This window comes from Ahaetulla prasina, chromosome 17 (assembly GCF_028640845.1).
Source record: "Ahaetulla prasina isolate Xishuangbanna chromosome 17, ASM2864084v1, whole genome shotgun sequence".
NCBI classification, from domain to species: Eukaryota; Metazoa; Chordata; class Lepidosauria; order Squamata; family Colubridae; genus Ahaetulla; species Ahaetulla prasina.
In genome coordinates this window covers 1153694-1177751 of record NC_080555.1, presented here as the reverse complement: position 1 = coordinate 1177751, position 24058 = coordinate 1153694, and the positions used below count along the sequence as shown (strand labels likewise).

General features: G+C 51.2%; 2 protein-coding genes across 9 annotated transcripts; one reads left to right on the top strand and one right to left on the bottom strand.

Annotated features, from left to right (window-relative positions):
- Nucleotides 1–3047, top strand: PSMB4 (proteasome 20S subunit beta 4). The gene is made up of 7 exons (XM_058160214.1): nucleotides 1–179; nucleotides 840–1046; nucleotides 1635–1781; nucleotides 2043–2124; nucleotides 2407–2523; nucleotides 2643–2731; nucleotides 2914–3047. Exons 1-7 carry the CDS (start codon nucleotides 49–51, stop codon nucleotides 2924–2926), a joined length of 786 nt encoding a protein of 261 aa, XP_058016197.1. The 5' UTR covers nucleotides 1–48; the 3' UTR covers nucleotides 2927–3047.
- A 977-nt stretch (nucleotides 3048–4024) lies between these two features.
- Nucleotides 4025–23477, bottom strand: POGZ (pogo transposable element derived with ZNF domain). Of its 8 annotated transcripts, none has more exons than XM_058160351.1 (20): nucleotides 22590–23476; nucleotides 17776–17844; nucleotides 17055–17178; nucleotides 15961–16113; nucleotides 14840–15015; nucleotides 13893–14001; nucleotides 13400–13579; nucleotides 13029–13223; nucleotides 12691–12800; nucleotides 11592–11926; nucleotides 10865–11019; nucleotides 10486–10586; nucleotides 10097–10243; nucleotides 9847–10008; nucleotides 9266–9438; nucleotides 8311–8451; nucleotides 7687–7746; nucleotides 7354–7466; nucleotides 7170–7194; nucleotides 4025–7081 (listed from the first exon to the last, which is right to left on the bottom strand). In XM_058160351.1, exons 2-20 carry the CDS (start codon nucleotides 17788–17790, stop codon nucleotides 5467–5469), a joined length of 4089 nt encoding a protein of 1362 aa, XP_058016334.1. In that variant the 5' UTR covers nucleotides 17791–17844; nucleotides 22590–23476; the 3' UTR covers nucleotides 4025–5466. The 8 variants fall into 8 exon arrangements, with proteins under 8 accessions (XP_058016334.1, XP_058016337.1, XP_058016338.1 ...); XM_058160354.1 differs by having other exon boundaries at nucleotides 9847–9981; nucleotides 22590–23475; XM_058160355.1 differs by lacking the exon at nucleotides 15961–16113 and having other exon boundaries at nucleotides 22590–23477.
- Nucleotides 23478–24058: the final 581 nt, after the last annotated feature.

Below are 24058 nucleotides of genomic sequence, written 5' to 3'. Positions count from 1 at the left end.
CCTCTTCCTGCTCCGTGACTAAGCTGCGGCCGTTCGGGGAAAGGAAAGATGGAGGCGCCCGCGATGCTGCCGCTGCCTTCGCTGCTCTGGGCCGGGGGTCCCGCCCCGGGGAGGCTCTTCCCACTGGGCAGCCCGACCCAGGACTCCCGGGCCCAGAGCGAGGCCTCCAAGAGGACTCTGTAAGGCTGGCTGGGGCGGGGGGGGAGCAGGGGGGAAGCCCCTCCCCACGGGTGTGTGACGTCATGATGGGAGGAGGGGGCCGAAGGGGTGCAAATCAGGGTCTGCCTCTGTGCTGGATTAGAGTTTTCTCCATAGATGGGATGGGAGTTGTAGTCCAACACTCATCGGGTGGCTCAGGTTTTGGGGTGGGGGGTGGGGGGGTGGAAGGAGGACTTTCCCTTGTTGCAGCTGTAACTGCCCCCCCCATCTTTTAATTAAAGAGCCCACACATATATATACACATCCTAGGGCCTGAGTCCTAAAGGTAGACTGCCCCTAGCTAGGGAAGCTCGACCGTAGGCATTATTGCAAAGGTGCAGCCCCATGAATGGGACTGGATGGTTTGGGGGGGGGGAGTTGAGAGATTGGAGGGGGGAGATCCCGCATATTTTGGATCACCAATTGGGTGGGCAGGATCCTCCCGGCATGCAGGGAAGGGTCATCCAGAGCCCCTTGTAGGGATTGGCAACACTCCCGTTCCTTCCTTCCTAACTTTATCTCTATCCTTCTTTCTACCTATCATCTACCTCTCTCTCTCTCTCTCTCTCTCTCCCTACCCATCCATCCACCTACCCAACTACTTACCTCTCTACCCCTCTTCCCATTCTCTCTCCATCCAGGAGCCCCATGGTGACGGGCACCTCCGTCCTGGGCCTGAAGTTCGAGGGAGGGGTGATGATCGCCGCCGACACGCTGGGCTCCTACGGCTCGCTGGCCCGATTCCGCAACCTCTCCAGGATCATGAAGGTCAACGACAGCACCGTCCTGGGTGCCTCGGGGGACTATGCTGACTTCCAGTACCTGAAGCAAGTCCTGGAGCAGATGGTGTAAGTGGCCAGGTGACCCACAGCGGGTGTTTGGGGGTCCCGGCCGGCTCTTTCACCCCCTGAATTGGACTTGGAAACAATGAGAGGAGGAGGAACTAAAGTAGGGTCTCCCAACTTTGGCCTCTTTAAGACTTGTGGACTTCAGCTCCCAGAATTCTGGGAGTTGAGACCCACAAGTCTTAAAAGTGGCCAACTTTGGAGACCCCGACCGAAAAAAAGCAACCCAAACCAGCTTTGATTTGCTGTACGGGGGCCTTGATGAGCCTTCCCGATTTAAACCAGCGTGAAGGTTTAAACATCTGGAGAACTTCCAGGTGGGACCCCAAAATCAACGTCACAATGCATTAAAAATGCATTTTATTAAAAATAAATAAACATTTGGGCCTGTAAGCTGGCTTGATAGCCTTGAGGCTGAAAAGTTGGGAGACCCATTGATCCTTTCCATGGGGTTTCCTCCTCCTTGGATGATGCTCGAACCCCTCGGCCCTTCGCAAGGGAGCCTGGATGGTGAGAAGGGCATGTGTGTGTATGTGTTAATTGATGGCTTTAAGAGAGCAGCATCTCAGCTGGGCCTCTGTTGTCTCGTAGGATTGATGAGGACCTTCTGGGCGACGGGCACAGTTACAGCCCGAAGGCCATCCACTCCTGGCTGACCCGGGTCATGTACAACCACCGGTCCAAGATGAATCCCCTCTGGAACACAGTGGTCATCGGCGGCTATTCCCAGGGGGAAGGGTAAGGCCGGGAACTGGGGGAGGGAAAAGCTTGAGGATGATCCCCCCCACCCCTGTTGTGGTCATAAATTGAGGACTACTACTAGTAGCAAAAAATTGTGTCCTTTTCTTTGTGTCGCGTTCGCCAACTGTCGCCTGGTAGTGAGATGAGCAACATATAAATTTAACTCATAAACAAACTGCCTGCAATTCAACGACGGGGGAGGTTGATGGCGGAGGGGATTCGGCCGCTGCAGCCCCCCTCAATCTCTTCCCCTCTCAGCTTCTTAGGCTACGTTGACATGCTGGGAGTGGCGTACGAAGCTTCTTCGTTGGCGACCGGATACGGGTCTTACGTGGCACAGGTGGGTAGAAATTAAATGCACTGGCATATATTTTTTTGGGGGGGGGATCCAGTGAGGTTGGGATCCTGGGTTACGAATTGGGCTCCCTGGTTCGTGCTAAGCCATCATGGCTTATCTTGGGATCAGTTCCCCATCTTGCCGATTTCCGCCGCCTTCGTTTTTCAAGCATTTGCGTACCGAGTTGTGGCTTATTCAGCAAGCCAGAGATGGGTTCGAGTCATGGGGGGGCCCAATTTTAGGCTGTGCAATTGAACACCCTCTGTTTCTTTCGCCCTGTCGCAGCCATTAATGAGGGAGGCACTGGAGAAGAGCCCCAACCTCTCCCAGCAGGCGGCCAGAGCGCTCATTGAACGGTGTATGAAGATCCTCTACTATCGGGACGCCCGCTCGTTCAACCGGGTAAGAGAGGGGCCTATGGATGTCCCCCCGTCCCCTTCCCAGCCCAGCTGGCATGCTGGGGTCTACCTTTGAAGTGGACATCTCAAAGAGGACCCTAACCTCCTGTCCTCCCTCCTCAGTACGAGATCACCACCGTCACTGAGAAAGGCGTGGAGCTGGAAGGCCCCCTGTCCCTGGAGACCAACTGGGAGATCGCTCACCTCGTCAGGTAAGGTGTCCGGAAGGTCTTGGCCGTCCAGAGGCCTTCCTGGTCTCGTTCTCACAACTCTCGCGGTGGTCACTTTCCCTTCCTCCCTAACCTGGATTTTAGGAACGATTTATTTTCAAGACTGATTCAAAGTTTGCCTGTTAATTTGGCTGGGCTTTTTTTCCCCTTCCTTCTCCTTGCAGTGGTTTCGAATGAAACAGAAAACAAACGGAGTTTTTCTATTTGTTGGATGACAGAACCCCAAATCCTTTGTTATACTGTTTGAGGCTCCTGGGGGAGCTACTCTTTAATAAAGATGTTTGACTGTGTACAATAACTCTTCTGTGTCAGAAATTTTCAGTTTCAAGAGGGGTTCCCCCCCCCCAAGATTTTTAGGGGTTCCTCATTGGTATAATCTTATCATCCTTCAACCTTCCGAAACAGCTGGGCTTCCACTCCCATAATCCCCCGCCAGCACAGCTTGAGTTCCAAACCAGCCTAGAGGCTAAAACAATTTTGGTTGGTCCGGCCAGAACATGGGAGGGAAAAAAAGGGATTTTCTACTTTTTGGAGGCGTTCTCTGTAGAAAGATTTTCTACCCAGCAACACCAGGTACACTGTGGATTCTAGTGTAGGTCGCTTGAGATCTCTGCTTCTGCATGGAAGGGTCTGGGGGCTATTCAGACATGCCCACTCCTGCCACACTAGCTAGCACAATCTATAGGAGCTGCAGTGACCATGCTAAGCCACCAGGGGAAGGCGACAACTTGGAAGTCTATCCAGTGACCCTGCTGAACCACTAGAGGGCAGTATTTTCAAATCTTACAGAATGGGGAGTCTCATCCGAAGAGGAGGGGGGTTATAATAGCCAGAGTACTTATCCAGCAGGTGCTTTCCTGCTTAACGTCTGCCTGGGTTTCACAGCTCCAGAGCAGGAGGGGAGTTGCAGCTCCTGGTTTATCTGCTGCTTGAGGCGCCCTTAAGAAATACGTCTCCTGTACCTGCAGATGGATGAATTCACAATCGCAGAAGGAGCTAAACTCAGTTAACAACCATGAGAGGCAACAAGAAACTAGCATTACCTTGTGGGACTTTGAGAGGTGGACACGAGGGTCTTGAGAGCCCACAGGCATTTTAGAGACAGATCGTTGGTCTTAAGCCAACTTTCTTTCAATAAATGAAACCAGGATGAATTCTCAAAACCAAACTAAGTCCAATTTGTAACCCCAGCTGCATTTCAAATCCAGTTTTTTTTCCCCCTCTCTGGCTGCTAAACGTAAGATTTCATCTGGAATGAAAACACGTGTTTATAAATCCATTTCCCTGGTTTTATTAAATGTTCCACATATGTACATTTTAAAGATGAACCATTTACAGGTCAAACCACCCTATTTCCTGCTTCCCTTGAGTTTGGCCTCGGGGAGTTGGGGAAGGGAAGGGAAAAGACGAGGGGAGGTTTTAATTCCACCCCACCCAACCTCAAAGGAAAAACAGAAAAGATGTACAGGTAGAGACGGCGGGGTGGCGGGTTGTTTTTTCTATGTGTCAAAATGTTTTCTTCGTCATTTAGATCATAATACGTTACAATTTAAAAAACTCTCAAACATGCAAACAGTAGAAAAAACATCTCTCTTTTTTAAATGTCTCTGGTTTTTTGTTTTTTTTAATGCTGGCAGTGTAAAATAGAACAGGAAATTTCCCTTGTTTTTGTGCATGTCAGAGTTGGGGTTTCAGTTGCAGCACTTGGGTCAGGGGACGTAGTGTCTCGGCGAAAGGCGTCAGTAGCTTGCAGAGTTTTTAGAAGGCGATGTTGGGGTTCAAGAGAATCTGTTTGCAATCGGCCGCCAGAGAAAGGGGGTCGCAGTGGGGTATGAACTGTCCCCCCACCCCTGCGCTCACTTGGCAGCAACTCAGATAAACGTTTCACCGCCGGGAACTTTGAAAAGGTTTTGCATCGATTGCTATGAAAACTGGGTGGGTGTTTTTTTTCTCTCTCCTACAAGTGAATTTTTGCTTTACCTTTAACGTCCAAGTTTCGTACAAAAACATGAAGGGAGGTTTTGCCTCTTCCTAAACAATAATGCCTGCATTTAATTGCTGTTCTCGTCTCCTTTCCATAAAGCAATCTTCCAATTATTTTTGTGGGCAGCTCTAGAACGTTTTTCGAAGGTTCAAAGTAGATTCTTCGTAGCTTAAAAAAAATTTATTACCCCAGAAATTCTACGTTTCCGGGTCCAAGTATTATAGGGAAAAAAATAAAATAGGCAGCTACGGCCAACAGAAAAAGCGAGATTGAGAAATCTTCCATCGGCTACGTATCTCTTTTCCTTGCCTTCCAAAAAAAAAAAAAAAGTCACATTGATAATGTGATATCTTGAAAAACTTGTTTTGCACAGTATAAAAAAAAACTCAACAAAATAAAAACCCAGAAACTATAATACAGTGAGGTAAAGGAAATGCAAAACGAAAACCAAATCGTAAGAAATCCACCCACGATATATATCTTCAGGAAATGCCACAACAGTGATTTGAAGGGGAGGGGGGCAAACACGTGGTGGTGTTTTTTTTCTTTTTGAAGAATTCGAACAGCATACATGGCTATCATTAAGTTTGTGTGTGTTTCGCCTACGTGTCTCCTGTAGCCACAAATCCACAGGGAAGTAGGGAAAAATGGTCTCTTCCAACAATGCATTTTTAAAGAAAGAGAAGGAATTCATCTCATTCCCTCCCTCCGCGCCACCCCTCTCCTTCGGCGTTCACACTTCCATCAGCTCCAGATCTGCGTCCTCGAAGCCGTAGAAGGATTCGGTCTCGCTCTCCCCCTCAAAGAGCTGGTGCAGGATCTCGGGGTTAGCGGATTCCTCCGACGGATTCCCCCCCTCGTTGTTCAGGTCACCCTCCTCGTCCTGCAGTTCGTTGTGGAGTTTCAGCTGCTCCTCCAGCGAAGCGATCAGCTCCTCCTGCATGTCCGCGTTGCGGGTGGGCGTGTTGGCCGTGCCGTCCGGGCCGGGCAGGACGCTGGCCACCAGGAACGACTGCTGCACCAGTTCGGGGCAGTCGCTGATGACCTCCAGGGCCTCGGCCAGCCAACACAGGACGAGCTGCAGGAGGATGTCCGAGTCGCAGGAGGAGTCCGCCATCTCCTTGGCCTGCTCTTTCCACTTTTTGTGCACAAAGTTTTTCACCGTTCTTTTGATGCAAACGTCCAAGGGTTGGATTTTGGAGCTGCAGCCGGACGGCACCACCGCCGGCAAGGTGCTGGACGAGCTCAGCATGGAGAGGACCTTTTCAGAAAGGTGAGTCCGATGGCAGTCCAGGACCACCATGCTTTTGCTGTTTTGGTGCTCGATGTGTTTCTGCCAGACTTTGGACGACCAGATGTCCACGATCTCGTCGTCGCTGTAGCCGTTCTCCTTCGCCTCTAGCAGGATCGTCTCGGGCACGTTGGCGGGCTGCTCCAGGCGGCCTCGGTAGAAGACCACGGTGGGCAGGATGCTCCCGTCGGCCAAGATGGCCAAGACCACGTCACACCAGGGCTCCCCGGTGCCCACCGTCTGCAAGGCGTTCTCCTTCCGGTCATCGCTGCAGAGGACCTCCGCGTCCAGGAAGAAGGAGATCTCGTCGATGGCCGCAATCATGGAGAGGGGCAGGTCCTGGGTGTGGATCTGGCCCTGCACGAACTCGATGAAGCAGCCGGCGTTCTCCGCCACATCCTTGGGGAGCGGGTGAGCCACCGCCCGGCGGCTGTGCGTGCTGAGGTGGTGCCGCAGCATGAACCGGACGGCCCACTCGTAGGAGATCTTGAAGCCCCCCTCCAGAGACCGGCCGATCTTGGTGGCCTTCTGGAAGAGGGTCTCCTCGTTGACTGGCAGCTGCTGCTCGCGCTGCGTGAGGACCCATTCGGCCAGCTTCTCCTCCGCTTCCAAGCTCAGGTACTTGCCCTCTGACAGAGAAGCCACGTTCTCCTCCTGGAAAGCCTGGAAGCGCCTCAGCCAGCGACGGATCCGCCGGGGCGGGTTCTTAAAGTGTTCCGCCGCCTGCTCAGTATTGCAGCACAAGGCAAAGAGGACGACTCGCAGCTTCTTCACGGAGAGCTGCTCCTTCCTGCTGACGGGCTCAGGAACCTCCTTGGGCTCAGGTTCCCCTTCGCGGCTGTCAACGTTCAAGGCGGTGGAGCCCTCGTTCTCCTGGACCGCAGCAGGAGAGCAGCTGGCCTCGGGCGTCGGCTCAGGCACCACCGGTGGCGCTTCCTGGGCCTTCTCCTCCTCCTCCTCCTCGGCCAGAGGAGGCGGTGTGTTCACAGTGGCAGCTTTGCTGGGCGAGGCGGTGGAGACGGAGGGCTTCATGCCTCCTTCGAGCGGCTGGGCAGGCCTGAAGGAAAGAGAGGGAGAAGGTGAGGCATCGCCCAGAGGAAGGGGAAGACAAAACCTACCCGAATAGAAAAGGCACAACGGTTTACCTTGTATGGGAACTCCAAGCGGGACCTGCGGGAAGCAGAAAGGAGGAGTTCAGCTTACGACAAGAATCACATTCGCCCTCATATATAAACAGGCGGGGGGGGGGGTCAACAAAACCTCCCTCCCCGCAAAAAACTTTAGGGCTGAGCCAAAGTTCTTTCCTCCAGCCCAACTGCCCTTTCCTACCTCTTAGAATGACGTTGCTGAATTCGTGGGACGGGTTGAAGACCAGGTGCTTGGCCATGGCGTCCCCCTCCGACGTGGCAAAGAGGCAAGCAGAGCAAGCCAACCGAACCCCACTGGCAAGAGAACCCAAAAGACGCTTGGGGCTGGCGGCAGATTTGCGGCCTAGAATTCCTCACCTTCCCCCCCCCCCCGAACACCAGGACCGGGTTGCCACCCTGGAGAAGGCAGTTGGGACCCTCGCGCTGCCCCTCCCTGGGCCTACGGGATCCAGGGGAGAAGACCTGGCTAGCAAAAGGATGGAGGGGGTCCACAGTTGGAGGGACGGAGCCTTACCAAGCAGTGTAGTTTTTGAACAAAGCCAAGTATTTCGGACTTTTGCGAGGAACGTGGTTGCTGGGAGACGGAGCAAGGAAAGAGAGGCACGCAGCAGTCGTTAACACAACCACAACGCTTCAACCACCAAGTTACATCAAGAGAAACACCGCCTCCCCCCCCCCTTTCAATTCTCCCCTTACGGCAAGAAAAGCTTCATGCCACAAAGGGCAAAGAAGCCACATCAATGGGGCTCCCAAGAGCCTTTTTCCTTCTGCTCTTAGTAACTCTTTGGGATACTAAGTGGGGCAGGAAAAAAATGGAATTTGATAGGCCAGGAGAGAGGCCCCCAACCTCTCTGGCTCGGCAGCCCGACCTGGCACGGGGTGGCAGGTGCACACATGCGCACACCCCTGCATTTGTGCGAGGGATGGGCGCATGCACCCTCCCCTCACGCGAATGGAGCTTCACGCGCACACACGCTTGCCCTGGTTTTGAACAGGCTGCAGCCCAGTAGTGGTCCACAACCTGTGGCTCAGGGACCCCTGGACCAGCTCCAGGTGCGAAGCATCTCCCCCACCCAGCTGTCACCCGAGCTCCTTCAGCTCCCTTCCAAATGACGAGACGGGGCCCGGGGGCACTCACTTGATCATGTGGTTGGCGTACGCACGGGAGCAGCAGGTGCTGTAACGGCACAGTGAACAGTGGACGTAGGTGGGGAAATGGTTGGGGAAGTCCGGGATTTCGAAGCTGCATTCTAGGCAGGTCTGCCGGCCGAGGACGCTCCTGCCGAGAGGGAGGGAGGGAGAGCCGAATTAGAATCTCTCTGTGTGTGTGTGTGTGTGTGTGTGTGTGTGTGTGTGTGTGTGTTTGTGGTGTGTGTGCGCGTGCCCCAACAAAACAACAGTCAAGTGGGGCATGAAATATTATCCGACGCAGAGAGGGAAGATCTTCCGTGTGTTTCCAGGCCAAAACATTCAACTGAAAACCCGCCCGAGAGACACGGAGGACCTCCAACAAGGGAACAGCATGGCAGCCGGTATTCAGGGAGCTTCCTCTCAGCTCCACCCAAAGGTGCAGGGCGGGCACAAGTAGTCCTCCTCGACTTACGACCACAATTGAGCCCAAAATTTATGTTGCTAAGCGAGACGCTGGTCAAGTGAGTTTTGCCCCATTTTACGACTTTTCTTGTCACATTCATTAAGCGAAGCACTGCAGTTGTTAAGTTAGTGAGATGGTTGTTAAGCAAATCTGGCAAGGTCACAAAAGGGGATTGTGTGACCCCAGGACGCTACAACGGTCACGAGTCGGTTGTCAAGCATCCAAACATACATCACTTGACCAGGGTCATGCTGCAATCGTCACAGGTGTGAAAAAGTCCCTTTTTCCAGCTCTGTTGTAACTTGGAACGGTCCCTAAATGAAGTGTTATAAGTCGAGGACGGCCCGTGCTGAACCTGCCCCCATTCTCTTGCTGAGACTTCACGCCCCCCCCCGCCCCCCCTGCCCTGGGGAAGCTTCCCCATCAGCCCAGAGGGAGGAGCAACCAGTGGCCAGCAACTCTCTTAAGGTGAGTTTGAAACGTGGGAAGAAGCTCTGACATTTTCCGGACAGCCTTCTTCTGGATGCTCCTTTGGAAGGGCGGGTACGAGAAGTTCGGCTGGGGATCCGGAGACGCCGAGAGCAAGGCCGCGTCCTGGAGGAGGCCCGGGGGCATGTCGTTTGCGCAGAGGGGCAACGTCCGCGGCTGACCTCGGGAGGCCCTGATGGTCACCTGTGGGCCAAAGGGAGACAGGAAGAATAAATCACATGCTGGGGGGGGGGAGAGAGGGAGGGAGGGAGGGAGGGAGGGAGGGAGAGGGGTTCCCCGAGGATGAGCTTCAGCAGGAATCCAAATATTTGGAAGGCTAAAGCCCTGTTCCCCCCCTCCCCATCCCCCCATCCCCCAGTGAGCGACCCAGATTGGATCCTGCAATGTTATCCCAGGACATGAATGTTTGCCTTCACTCAGGACTAAAAATGGCGCCCACATTTGCCTCAGATCAGAACTCTGGTCTTGCTCCCAGCAAGAGAGGAAAGGCAGGTAGGGAAATGGGAGCGAGGGCAGCCTCCTGTTTGCCCCACCCTGGATGCAGGAGGGGGGGGGAAAGAATCCCCGCCCCCACCCCGGGCTGCTCTGTACCTTGGTGCCCGGCTTCAGCCCTTCCAGCTGCTTGGGTTTACGGAAGGTTTTGTGGTGCTGCAGCTTATGTTCGATCTTGTCCTTGGCAAAGAGGAACTGCAGGCGGCATTTGTTGCAATGGTAGACGCTCTTCTTCTGCGAGGGAGGAGGGGAGACGCAGCGCTGATTTTTTGAAGGATGGGCCCTCCTCGTCCCCCCCACCCAAGAAAGGTGGTCCTGGCGGTGGAGGAGGAGGGGGTGGGGGGCTCACCTGGTGCCTCATGAAATGCTGCTGGAACGCCGTGCCGTTTTTGAAGACCTTGAGGCAGTACGGGCAGAGGAGGTGACGCGTGTCCTCGTGCACCATCCGGAAATGGGTGTCCACTTCCGAGTAGAGCGACGAACGGTACTGGCAGACCTGGGGCGGGTGGGGGGGGGGTTAAAAGGGGTCAGAAGGTGCATCTTGTTAAAAGGGGTCAGAAGGTGCATTTCCCAGAGGGGAGCCACCTCTCTTTCTAAGGCCGGTCAGGCAAGGAGGGTTTTGAACGTGGTTTTCCCTTCAGTTTTGTTCTGGTGAAGATTTCTCCAGAATCAGCAGAAGTGCCAAAGCTCCGCCTACTGCCCTCTCCCCCCCCTCTTTCCCAGAAGCACTGGCAGTACCTGGCAGACGTAGGGCATCTCCCCGGGCTTGTGGGTGTCCTTCATGTGCTGCAGGAACATGGGCTCGCTCTCAAAAGCCCATTCGCAGATCTTGCACTTGGCTGCAACAAGAGGGAGCGGGTCAAAACCGCCTCCGTTCAGACACGGCCCAATCGAGGCTGGCGAGGCTCTCCGGGGCGTGAAACCTGCCTCAGTGGAGCCTGGCATCTGAACCTCTGCCGCTTCGCTTTTCTCTCTGCCTCCCGCAAAGTGCAAGGCAGCCCCCTTTGGGATCCTACAGGAAAAGCTTCAAGAGGCCCAATCTCTTTTCTTCTCTTTAAAAGGGGACCCCCTGCTTCCTTCCCTCTGGCGAAGGCCCCTTTTGGGGGTGCCAACTTACTGGTGGACTCGTACGGGCTGTGGACGTTCTCCAAGTGACACTGCAGCTGGAAGGGGGTGGTGAACTGTCGGTAGCAGTGCTGACAGATGGTGTGGACGTCCACCTCTCCGTTCTGCTGGTCCAGTTCGACGTGGTGCTTCATGTGGTTCATGAACCTGCAGGCAAGGAGATGGTTGGGCTTGTCTGGCTGGCGATGGGTGAGGGGCAGCCTCTGGATGCGACAGCAAGGTGGGGTTTCAAGAGCTCCCCCAAAACACAGGTGCCTTTGTTTGGTCCTTGGAAGCACCTCCCCCGCCCCAAGGAAAAGCTAGGCAATACTGGATTTGCACGTTTTTATAGAGCTAAATTAGGATCCTCTGTTAATGGTTGAAACCCTGTGAACATTCATCTGGGTGTATATGCAGAAGTGGCTTTTTTAGTTTTCATTTATTTCATTAAATTTATACGCTGCCCCTCTCCCTGGGCAGCTTAGGTCATGAAAGCAAAAGACAAAGAATTAAAACATTGAAAACGTTAAATATTAAAAATATCTTAAGTGGGAAACTGGAACGGTTTCTTTTCACTAACCCATAACGTAGAGCACCCCTGATCTGAATAACTTCCCCAGCTTTTAAAAATTTAGAGTCAATCTTAATTCCAGGGGAGATGGTGCTTCTCAAAAGGTCAAGAGAGGGGGCCGTTTTCTCTCGTTCCCCCCCCCCTCACCCGGGACCCCTATTATTCTTACCGTATGTTATTCTTGAGCCTCTTTGTACAATGCGGGCATCGGAAGGAGGTTGGCACTTTGGGGAAGTTAAGCAGCTGGCTCACTTTGCCTCCGTCCCTGCCGTAGTAGAAGTCGTCAACCAACATGATCAGCTTGCTCTGCACCCCCTCGCTGGTGCCGTCGCTGGGCTCGGAGAGCTTGGCTGGCGGTGAGAGGGCGGGGATGGGGGTGGAGGAGGGGGGCGAAGTCACGGCGGCCGTTTTATCTGGGGAAGGGGGCTTGGGGGCTTGGATATTTGGTTCAGACTCCAGGGGTTTCCCTTTCTTCAGGAATTCCACCATTTCAGGGCAGCAGTACTGCGGGGAAGAAAAAGACGACGACGACGGTAAGAATTCTTGTATATGCTCTAGCCACTCTGGAAAGGCAGGTCGTCCGAATGAGGGCTTCCCCTCTTTTCTCTGGGTCTGGACTTCGGCTCCCCACCCCATGGCAGCCTGGCTCCATCCTGAATTGCCGGAGCTACAGGCCACAGTGTGAACGGGTATTGTGCAGGGATAAAAATCTCCAAGTTCAACAGGTATTTAGTTTCTGCACTTTGCTTGCAAACCACCTTCTGAGAAATATTACTGTGCCTGTCCCCCACGGCACAGGGTCAAAGAGACCGGATGAAAGAACGGGCCTTCCCTTGCTATGAGCAGCTAAGACAGGGTTGGACAACCACGGCCCCTTTGTGACCCGTGGACTCCAACTGCCAGAATTCCTGAGCCAACATGGCCAGTCCAGGAATTTTGGGAGTTGGAGTCCACGGGTCGTAAAGGGGCCACGGCTGCCCACCCGATTTCAGATATAGGCAGGGTCAGCATCACAGCGTTTCGCTTAGCCGTGAACTGGGTGACTCTCTTTTTCCAGCACTGGGGCGAGCAAAATCCATGAATCCGCTGTGATCTAGTGAGATTTCTCTCCGTCTGCCTCCCTCCACCCCAAAGTTGCGTTTCAGATGCCTTTCTGGATGGTTGTACTCCAGAAATTGTAAGCTTGGAGCGCACACAACTATATGGGTGGTTCTCCCCCTCGGCTACCGTCTCACGGCCAACCTCCTGGGCCAGGAGCGATGACTTACACACATATGGCCTCTTAAAGCTTCAGTGACTCTGAACTGGGCATTGCAGCGAGGACAGGACTTCCGCCCGCTGTCTTGCAGGTCGAAGGCGGGGATCGGCGAGGAGCTGACTGTTGACGGCAACAGAAAAGGGAATCAGGGGAGGGAAAAAGAGAGACAGCTGGAAGGCAGAAACTCTTCCAGGCTCAAAAAACAAGGTTATTTCTTCTTCTTCGCTGCGATTTCTTTCCCCTGGGGAGGAGGAAGGAAGGGGTGGGTGGCACACCCCTTTCCTAATGAATAGCATCCCAGGGATCCTCCCCCAGTTCCTTAATGCCTTAGGAAGTTAAGAGACGCACCTTTCTGGGAGGGGGACTCGGAGATGCCCGTCCTCTGGGAACCATGGGCCTGGCTGTTGTTGGGCACCACCAGGGGGCCCGAGCTCTGAGCAAGCGAAGGGACGGTGTGCAGGGTATTCACCAACTTGGCCACCTCGTTGCTGTTCTCGCCCGCCATGCCGGGTTTCTTCACCGCGACAAAACTCGCAATGCTCACTGAAGGGAAAAGGAGGAGAGAAGCGGATCGTTTCCGTTCGGAAGCGGAAGAGGGAGGCAGGAGTCAAAGGACGGAAGTGGATTATGGGTGGGCTGGCTACTGCACAATCAACTTTCCCAGGCGAGGGACGGGGTGGTGGAGGAGGAGGAGGAGGAGATACTGAAGGAGAACTTACTTTGCGGTTGTGCTTGGGACTGTGGGACCGTGTTCCGGATGGTCAGGGTGGCCGGAATGACCGTTGTGAACGTGTTGGAGGCCGGTCGGACCGGCATGGTTGGAGCAGGTCTCACCTGGGCCATTTGAGAGAAAACCTGAGGGACGCCGACAGCGGGCTTCACAAACTGCGTGCCTGGGGCTGAAGGAAGCGAAGAGAGGGGAGAAAAGACCTGGGCGGTTGCCGAAATTCTGGAGAACTTGCAAAAGGCAGAGGATTGTGTTTTAAACCCGGCAAAGCTGGAACTGAGGGCAGGCTACTCTTATTTATTTTTTTTAATTTATAGGCTGCCTATCTCACTACCCAAAGTGAGTGGGTCATTTGCATGGCCACTCCCTCCCTCCCTAGACTTTGTGCCCGAAAGGGAATCGTTTTTTGCGGGGCTCTGCTCATCACCCCGCCCTACCTGGCTCACCTCCCCCCAATTCTGGCCAGCTTTCCTTCCCTGGCTTACCTGGGACAAGTGTAATCGGCCGTACGGTCTGGCCCTGCTGCACATTCAGGACAATCCCAACCTGGTTCATCGTGTTTTGCACAGGCCGGACGTTCCGCACGGGAAAACCCTTTCTCGGACAAGGAAAAGAAGCCGCTTTAGGAGCTCAAGCCCAGGCGAGAGTAAGGCCTGGCTGGCTGGTGTGCTCTGATCTCGCCAGAGGCAGCCATTCAGTGCCAAAAGGCGATCCCATTTCTAAAAGAGGATCAGATTTCTAAGGCTCATTGCATCCTTTAACTGTAGCCCACCTTCTGGCCACAAAGACACGCCTGAATGATACGGACAGAGGGTGAAAACTGCCCAGGCTGTGTACTTTAGACCGTTCTGCCTAATTGAACTCCCGAAAAACCATCCTACTAATTGTGTACTGTCTCCGGGTCATAACAGGACAGAAATGGCTACCTTGTACCTTTTTGAAAGTTAAATATAAATAAAAAGTATCAGGCTGGGTTTTCAGGTTTCTTTAAAAAAAATAGACATTCATAGCTGTTTATCAGTCAAAGTTTACCAATGACTGAAGCTTTTGCTGCAGGAAACAGGAAACTCTGTTATTCTATTCAAAGGACTATGTTGAATAGATAATAGTTACAAAAACTGCAACAGGCATCCAGGTGTTACCTGTAGAAAGGTGCCCCGAAGGCAGAATCGGTTTACTCCCAGCACCCCTGGTCTTGAGAGGCATTCAGATGGCTGGGCAACTGCTGGGAAACCATGTCCCCCACCCCCACCCCAATCGATGGATAGCCTGTGCAATGTTAGCTGGCCATAAGTCACCCTCGGCCTGTTCTCTGAGCCTTTTAAATGAACGACATGCTGGCTGGGGAATTCTGGGAGTTAAAGTCCACCCAGTTGACACAGTTGAAAAAGCGGCGGACTACAAAGGGCACCATGGACTGGAGGCCCCTCACCTGAGTCGTGATGAAGATGGGCTGGCTGGTCACTGGAGAATTGGTCACGTGGTTTGCATTCTGCATGACCTGCACAGGCCGGAGGACGGGCTGAGTCACCACCGTGCTTAGCCCAGAGGTGGGGTTCTGAGTGAGGATCAGGGGCTGGCCCGCTTGCTGAACCAGAGGCGTGCCGGCTGGGAAAAGAGGAGGAGAGGGTTGTTACTCGCAGGGGGCCAATGATAAGGCTGCCCTCCTACAGCTAAGGGGTTTTCTAATTCTGCCACGCTGGTGGGGGGCTTTGAGAAGTTCGGGCCCCTCTAGAAGGGGAGCAGTGTTCTTCTCACACACAGAGAAAGCGACACAGGGTGTGTGTTAAGACTGCTTACTTCGTTTATAAGAGGAGGGGGCATGCTGTGGAGTTGATTTTAATACAGGCAGTCCTCAACTTACAACACAGTTCATTTAGCGGCCATCCAGAGTTACAATGGCACTGAAAAGGAGTTAGGACCATTTTTTCAGACTTATGACCACTGCAGCATCCACATGGTCACGAGATCAAAATTCAGATGCTCGGCAGCTGGTTCATTTTGTGACCGTTGCAGTGCCCCAGGGTCACGTGACCCCCTTTCGCGACCTTCTGACAAGCAAAGTCAATGGGAAGCCAGATTCACTTAACAATCAGGTGACTAACTTATCAACCGCAGTGATTCACTTAACAACTGAGGCAAGAAATGGGGCAGAATTCACTTAACAAATGCCTCACTTAACAATGGAAATTTTGGCCTCAATTGTGATCGTAAGTCATGGACCGCCTGGATTTGAAAACCTGCAGGTCACACGGGCGAAGGATTCAAACATGCTATGTCAGGAAAGCCCAGCTTAAGGAACTGCACCACAATCCTCTGGGCTGGGGCCCATCCCAGGTTAGTGACAGGGCACAGACAGAGCAGGAAAAAGAGGTGAAAGTACGTGGATTTTCCCAACCTTTCCCCCCATTAAATTGTTGGGGCACTTCTAAGGATGGGGACCTTGCTTTCGTCCCACCAATGGGGATGCCAGAGACCTGACAAAATGGGGGGGAGGGGGGAGAAACGCTCTCAGCTCCCCTGGATACCCCCGAGACCCTTCAGGATCCTTACTGCTATTGTTTGCAAAGAGAGTCACCAACGTCTTCTTCGTGCTGTCATTGTTGGAGGTGCCGCTGCTAACGGGCGTGGTGGGGAGGCCGCTGCCGATGGACGGGTGGGCAACGGTCGGCACAGGGGCGGCCACTGGCTGCACGCTGACTGAAACTGTCGGGGAGGAAACTCAGAATGGTTATCTGCAAGCACCACCAGGTTTTCGCCGTCCCCCCTGGAAAACTGCCAGGTGTAAAATGGGGGGGGGACGTTTTTTGGAGCTCCCCAATGACGTGTATTACGAACCAGCAACTTTCATTGACTTACTTTGCAAGGTTCCCTTTATTCTGCCATAGGCTTTAGGCCCAGCTGGTCAAGCAGGCCCTGGACTGAAACCTGGGATGGCTACTAACTTGAATATGGCCAACAGATCAGAGAACAAGCTGGCTCTCTGCTGGTTTTCCTGGTTACCCAGATTTTGGCAATCCTGTTCCAGAAAGAACTCTTCTGCATTAAACGGGAGCCAAGGCTCTTCTTGGTATCTGCCAGAAGGCAGGGAAGGAGCAAATGCAAACAGCCCGCCAAGAAGAGGAAGACGAATTATTAAATATGTCAATCTGTTACACCCACGAGGATATTAATAGCCGGCGGAAGAAATTATGTAGAGATTGTTTTAATTTTTTCCCCCCGCAGGTGACCGAAGACTACGGGGTGATTTAAAGCGGAAAAGACCATCCCTCCATGAGCTGGGACTCCCCTAATGTGGGTGCTGCTGGGGACCCCAGGCAGACGCAGTGCAACCCATCAGGATAAAGGAAAGGGAGAGGGAGGAAGGCCGAGTTCGAGAAAGGAAGGGGAGTCTGTGGCCCCATCAAAGGTGAACTAGGAACAGACTCTGGCACCTTTAACAGGTCTGCTTCCTATCTCTTTGGGGGCTCTGTCTGTGCCCTCTGAAAATGCCAAGGTGCAGCCAAAAAACAGTAAAAATAAATAAAAAACCACATAGCAAATCATCTCTTGCACATTAGGGACTAGAAGCGGCCACTATGATCGTCTGCAGAAATGCAAGTTCATTAGCATAGCGCAAAGATGGGGCTGCGGAAGAGGACAATCACCTGTAGCCGTTTTGTCCACCGAGTTGTAATCTTCCACCACAGAGTCCTCAATCACATCGCTGATCTTCTGCCAGGGTTCAAGTTCCTCCTCTTCGCATTCCATAAACAGGTCCGTGTCAGCCATCTTTGGTGGGGTGGGAGAAGAAAGAGGAGGTCATCTTCGGGACAAGGGAGGAGAGGGAATTCAGCCGAGGGAGGGGGACGTCTATCTAATTTGGGGGGGGGGGCAGCACAACTTGGGCAGCAGTTCTGATCTATACTTTTCTGGTTTCTGCCTCTCCCTCCAAAAAGCTGCTAAACCAACTATGTTGCATCTACTGTAAGTTTCTAGTTTTGGTTCTCGTTTGTTTGAAAAAGTAAAAAGGGCTCTCACTTGGACCTAATGTTGAAAAACCCACACTGAAAATATCTTTCCTGCTCATCTTAAAACAGAATTAAAAAAGGAAATGTAGCCTTGCAAAATTTTCCATGTTGCCTTCAATCTTGATGAAATCTTTAGAAATAAAAACTAAAAAGCTTTACTGTGCAATTAGCTGTGATCCATTTATCCATCATGACAAATAAATTACACCTTTGTGAAAGCTGTTAGAAGGAACCAGTTTCTATTTTTTTTAAAAAATGAACTTTTTGCCATTTTAGTAAGACGGCAGCCACCTGCAAGTTTTAAAGTATGTATGAATAGATGGTATACTATTGCTATCCACAATATAGAAACACAAACCTGTAACCGGTTCATTCAACTCAGAATCTTTCTAAAATTCCATCCCGTTCTTTCTTTCCAAAACTCCCACTGTGGATATTTAGGAGGACGTCAAAACTATTCTGCTCAATAAAATGATTTCATCCTTGTGATAAATATGCTAACATTTACTTTTCTGCTACACTGATGACAGATGCTCTCTCTCTCACACACACACAAAAGCAGGCAGAGAGAATGCACTAAATATATGAGGCCATTTTTTTAAAACACATAAAGAAAACAAAACATGTTGGATGGTAGTCCTATTAAAACAGATTTCTGTTTAATTAATTCACCGAATGCAAAGGCCCTTTGCTTTATACAGCAAAACCAGAACTGTTTCCTCCTTGCTCAGGGAAGATCCTCCTGGGTTTGTTGTCATGAAAAGCCAGCATACTCCAAAATATGAAATGGAAACAAGGTTTTGCAGGCATCCAATATACAATCTATGGCTACTTCATGCTAAAGAAAAGAGAAGAGCCTCGGTAAGTGGGAAGGAGAGAGGAGTGGAGATTTTAAGAAATGGTTAGCAAAAAAAGGACCTTTGGAATACAAGGTGCTTTTCCAAAGTTCACTCCGCACAGGTTAAATCCAATAATATACATTTTCATCTCTTCAGAAGCAACAGCTGTGTACAGAAGTCCTACCTCAACAGATGCAGGCAACAAGTGAACCCAGACAGGCAAGTAAATAGCATTTTGCCAGGCCAAGCAAACCAACTTCCCAAAGCAGCTACTGCGGGAGAATCATGAATGCTGAAGACCCACTGCCTGGATCTTTGACTCCCCCTGACTTTCTCCTTCTATGCTGTGCTTTTCATACTGTAGACCTGCCTTGGCTTTCATTGCAATGAAACGTCTCTGGGAACCTTTCAGTAACTTTAAAATTTACCACCAGGGATTGCTCCAGAAAGTAACACCATTCTTGGCTAAACACAACAGATTATACCCAGCACTGGACTTGCACCATTTTGCTCCAAAAATATTGCTGTCTCTCTTCTTTTTTCTCCAAGATGCCCAGAAAGGAACCTGGAATATTCTGCACTTCCACAGAAAAAGACTCCTATGCCTCCATGTCCCCCTTTCTCCTAACCATCAGGCAGAAAAATCACTCTGGATTTAAAAAATGCAGCCAAAAGACCAACAGATCACAACAATCACTCAGGATTTGTTCAAATCCATCAGCAAAATAGGAGAGCCGATGCCTGTTTAATGCCAAGAAGGTCGTGCTAGTCTTTGCTCAAGTTGCAGATTAACGTTGACATTTGTGATTTAGCTAGAATAAAGTTTATCTGGAAAACAGTTTTCTTCCTCCATCCATGTTCAAATGTTTGTCTGTTTAAACTTGCAATTACAGGATCAAAATTGTAACTGAAATCAACATATTATTTCCTTGTTTACTTGTGCTTTTGTATTGTACTTCTAGGATTACAAGGAGCAAAAATCTTGTCTTCTTGCTCAGAAACACATTACATATTTTTGTCTCTATTTCTTTTCTTTCCTTAATTTTAAAGCCCATTATAGCTACCCTGATTTCTTTTATACAAGGACTTTGTATAATAATTGCACTGTAAACAAGTGGGGAATTGACGTTTCTATGATGTCAGCTCTTGAAAAGAATGCACTTAAAATCCACTTGACTTAAGCAGTCAAATGGGGTTGGTAAAGATACACATCTTAACCACAGATATTTAGGCAAAAAAATGAAGCTCAGATCATGAGCCAGTCAATCTGTTTAGGAACAAGATGTCAATTTTTGTTCCAAAGACAGACAGCCATTGAAGTATTCAACCCTAAATCAAAACTGCAAAGAGCTTAACCCAACCTTGGCCACAGAAGCAACTGCTTTTGATTATTTGTTTGTAAAGCAACTCGGAAATAAAAATATTTGATTTTGCAGGCCAACCGACAAACAGTGGCCAGGAATCCATTATAAAATCTGGTAAAACTTCAATCGCAACATACAGCTGGTCAAATTTTCTGTTTCTCCCTTTCCTCACAAAATAGAGAAACACAAAAATTAGACCAGTTCATCTTTTCATAACACAAGATAAAATAGGAAATCTGTGGATGATGCCTTAAAATGTAGCGACCTCGTTGTATAACTGATTACTCATCAGATACAATGTAAATTACAGAAGGCAACCTTACTGTAACAACTAGACAAAAAAGCTGTGACAAATGTTAACATTAACAGAAAACGCATTTTGTGAATTAGAGATTGCTCTGCCTTCATATGTGACGCAGGGACGTATATAAAGTTTTTTAGATGGAGCTTGAAGGTAAGGTCTCATAACACCTGTCAGAAGCCTTGTGAAGTGAGGGTAGAAGAAACTGTTACATAAGAAACAGTTGCAAACACACACACACACACCTAAAAATACTAACTACAAATTGATAAGTGGCTAAGCTATGTAAACAAAATAATACAGTATCACACTGTTGTGCATGGTTATTTACTGCAAATTCCCAGTAGATTCAGGATAAGTTGGCTAAGTTCTGAGCCTGGTGCCATTCTAAAGCTATGCTACTTTAAAAAAAATACTCAACAGAACAAAAATGCAGAACTATAGGAGAAAACACAAACCGTTTTCTGAAACAGTATTTCAAAGTCTGATTGATCTGGGTCTAAGATGCTATTAAGCGACCCAGGTAGAAAACATCACGCATCAGAAAAGCCAAGCACATGAACCACGACACAGGAAATTATTAGTGAACAGTACTTCACAATAGGCAGTTTAGGAGTTATCCAGGATAAACTAAAGAGGAAACACAACAGGTTATATGATAAAAAAATCCAGCCCTAGTTTGACAAGTTGGTCAGATTCAGAACCGAAAAAGCAACACAACTATTCTGTTCCAATCCAATCCAATCTAGTTAAGCCTCCCAGAAAAGGCAGGAATAGAATCGTACAGGAAGGATAAACATTTTAGAGGAAGAAAGTGAGGCTATTTAGAACATGTTCTACATATGTACAGCTCTTGTATATGTTTTTAATCCATTAAAATCTGAGGAAAAAGAATCTCTGTGCACTAGTGTGTTTCTCACTTTACAGCAGGCCAGAATTACACACGTTTATACCAAGGTAACCAGAATAAATGTGAAAAGATTTGTTAAGGGTGAGCTACCCCATCCCCATGATGTGGTTTCGCATCCCATCTGAGGTGTGTGAGACCACCCTGCGGTCAACTGTTGCACATCAGGACAACTTTGGCTTGTTCAACAAGAACTTCAAGCGCCACAGAATAATGTAAAAATTCAGCAGCCTGGTTGCCAATTGTAATGACATGTGGGAATTTTTCCCAGATGGAGCTTCCTAGACTTGGGAAAAGGACAAAAGGAGTTTATAACACGGATCTGTTCTGTAGAGAGCGGCCAAGCGAATCCCGGCGGCACTTCCCGTGTTCAAAGCGCAGATATGCCACAAAGATGGCAACTCCACGGTGCCATCTCTCACTTCTGCCTAGTGCCACCACCTCCAGTGTTCTGGGATGGGGATGATGGGACTTGGGCAGAGCATGGCCGCATCTATTCAGGAGCAAGGGCAAAGGATGGGGAGAACCTGAAATGAGGCCCGAGAGCAGCCAAGGGGCACCTCTGCCCGATGAATCCCTTGGAGGCGGCCAAACTAGAGGGAGGAAGGTGGGGGCGCAGTGCAACAGGTGTCTGGAGCACCGTGCGAGGGTGGCGCCGCTGTGCCGTACAGATGAGGCATGCCGGGGCGATGGGAGCTGTAGTCCGAGGTGCCCAAAGGGCACCACAAGGCCATTGCAAAAAAGAGGTGTGTGTGTGTGTGTGTGTAAGTGGCTGTCCTGTGAGGGAGGCAATGTTGTGGGCCCCACCAGAGGGACACCCCCCCCGCCCCTCCTAGTTTTTGTCTAAAGAATGGGAAGCCAGCAACCAATTGACCCCCCCACACACACACACCCCACCCCAAAACAGCCCCTCCCCCCAGCCACGAGGGTTATGAATCAGCACAGGGTCTCCCCAAAAGGGGGGGGGAGAGAAAGTAATCCCTTCCAGCCAACATGGCCGCCTGCCCAGAAGTGAGGACAATGTTGCTGGGGGGGGAGGCGTTGTAAGAGACGCCACCCGCCCACGTCTTATTATTTCCACACGTTTGGGCGGGGGGGGGAACCAGGCGTCTTTTCCCCCCCCTCCACAACGCCCCCCCAGGGCCCAGAGAAAAAGGGGGAGGGGAGGAAGCGGCTGGCGGAGGGATCCGACGCTTCGCTCCCTTTTTTTTTTTTCTCCACCTCGCGCCCCGCTCGCCCCGCCCCTCACGGCGAGAGAGAGAGAGAGGAGAAAAAAAAATTCCGGTATACAGTATCGCTCCGCGCTCGCCTCCCAACCAAGCGGGAGAGGCCGCCGCCTAGCGGAGGGCTACCTACGAAAGTGTCGGGGAGAGAAGGGCACGCCTCTTTTCTCCACCGACAGCCAATCGCCGTCCTCCCTGAGCCACTTGCTTCCCTCCTTCCCCGGCTGAGGGAAACCGTCTCGCGCTCGCTTTTGTGTACCGCGCGCGCTCCCCCTCGCTCTCGCGCGCGCTGTTCCCTCAGCCCGCCGCTTCGCCCCTCTCCCGCCCTCATGGAGACGGGAGGAGGGGAAAAAACCGCGAGAGGAGCCCCCCCCCACTGCGGGAGCAGTTCGAACCGGTTTCCAACGGTTTCCCCCCCTTAAAGGGCCCCGCGCACGCGCTGCCCCCGCCGACCGCGCGCAGGCTCTTCCCCACCTCCTCATTCCCCCACCCGCCCGCCAGTCCCGCCGCCACACGCAACGGGATGCCGTCGACTCACCTTCCCCAGAACGACGGCGGCGGCCGCCGGGGGCGGCCTCGCCTCCCTCGCTGGGCTCCGAGGCAGGGCTCGTCCCCACTCTTAAAGGGACCCGCGCCCCCCGCCGGCTTCTGGGAGAAGGGCGACGGCGGCGGCGCGGCTCGCATGAGCCTCCCCGCCCCCTCCCACACGGCTCTTTTTTTTTTTTTTTAAAGGGTTGCGGGTTGGTACACAGAAGCAGCGACAACACACACACACACATACACAAAAAAGGGGTCCTGGCCGGCGGAGGGATACGGCGCCGTCGTCATTTCCTTCGCCCCGCCGAGAGGAGCGCGGATTGGCCGTTGCGCGTGACGTCACCGGCGGAGGGGCTCGCCCCGAGCGAGGCTGCCTAGTTGAAGTTTGTGTGAGGCTGACAATTCTGAGGAGAATTTGGAGGGAAAAGGTTGCCTCCTTCTCCTTCCCTTCTTCCATCATCTTTTCTGTTTCCTCCTCTCCTCCTCCATCTTTTCTTTTTTCCTCCTCTTCTTCATCTTTTCTTTCTCCATCATCTCCTTTTTCCTTCCTCTTCATCATCTATTCTCCATCGTTTCTCCTCGTCTTTTGAGGGGTTTCCTGAGGTAAACTCTCCTCAGCAGAAGGCGACAAAGTGGAAGACATCCCCAGGAAGCATCAGGCTGCAGGCCCAGCGCTTCATCAATGTCATTTTTTTTCCTGCAGAAAAAATGGGGAAATTCTGACCACGGGGTTCCGCTCTCCCCGGGTAGACAATGGAGAGTCACGCCAAAGGCAACCCTGACAGGTGCAAAGCAGAAGCTGTCCAATGTGAAGAAGCTTCTTGGATGAGAAGCGAAACACCTTCAAAGAAAAACCAGAAAGTCCAGTTGACTCTTGAAAAAAGCACTTTTGGGACGGTCCAATGTGTCTTAATCTTGTGATGAAAGATGTGTACCTGATTATGTCATACTCTTATTAAACGTGCGACTCCTATGTGTTACACTGAGATTTTGCCTCTTTTTTCCTCTTCTATTTATTTTATGTATTCAATTTATATGCTGCCCATCTCACTACCGACTGACCTCCCATAAGATAATTTGAGCATGCAATGACGGTCTATCTTGCCTTCACATTCGCTCAGTGTCGACGAGATGATCTACAATTACAATGTAGCCAGATATCACAGCAGCTAAAAAAAAATACCATTGTGAAAAAATGCCAATTAAAACTCAATTCCAAAGAAGCTGCCAAGGACCTGGAAAGCAAAAATCCTTGGTTTTGTTCCTCAGTTACAAGATAAACAATTTCAAAGAGGAAAGCATCCCAAATGGCAGACAGCCAGAAGAAAAAGGCCCACGCTTTTGCACAGATGCTATACTTACGTAGCGTAACCATATGAATGTAGGACTATGGAGCATCTCAATAACGAATGGACCAAAGCTTTGAAAATCATTGGTGACTGAGAGACAGCAATAAGTTTATTGGTGTAC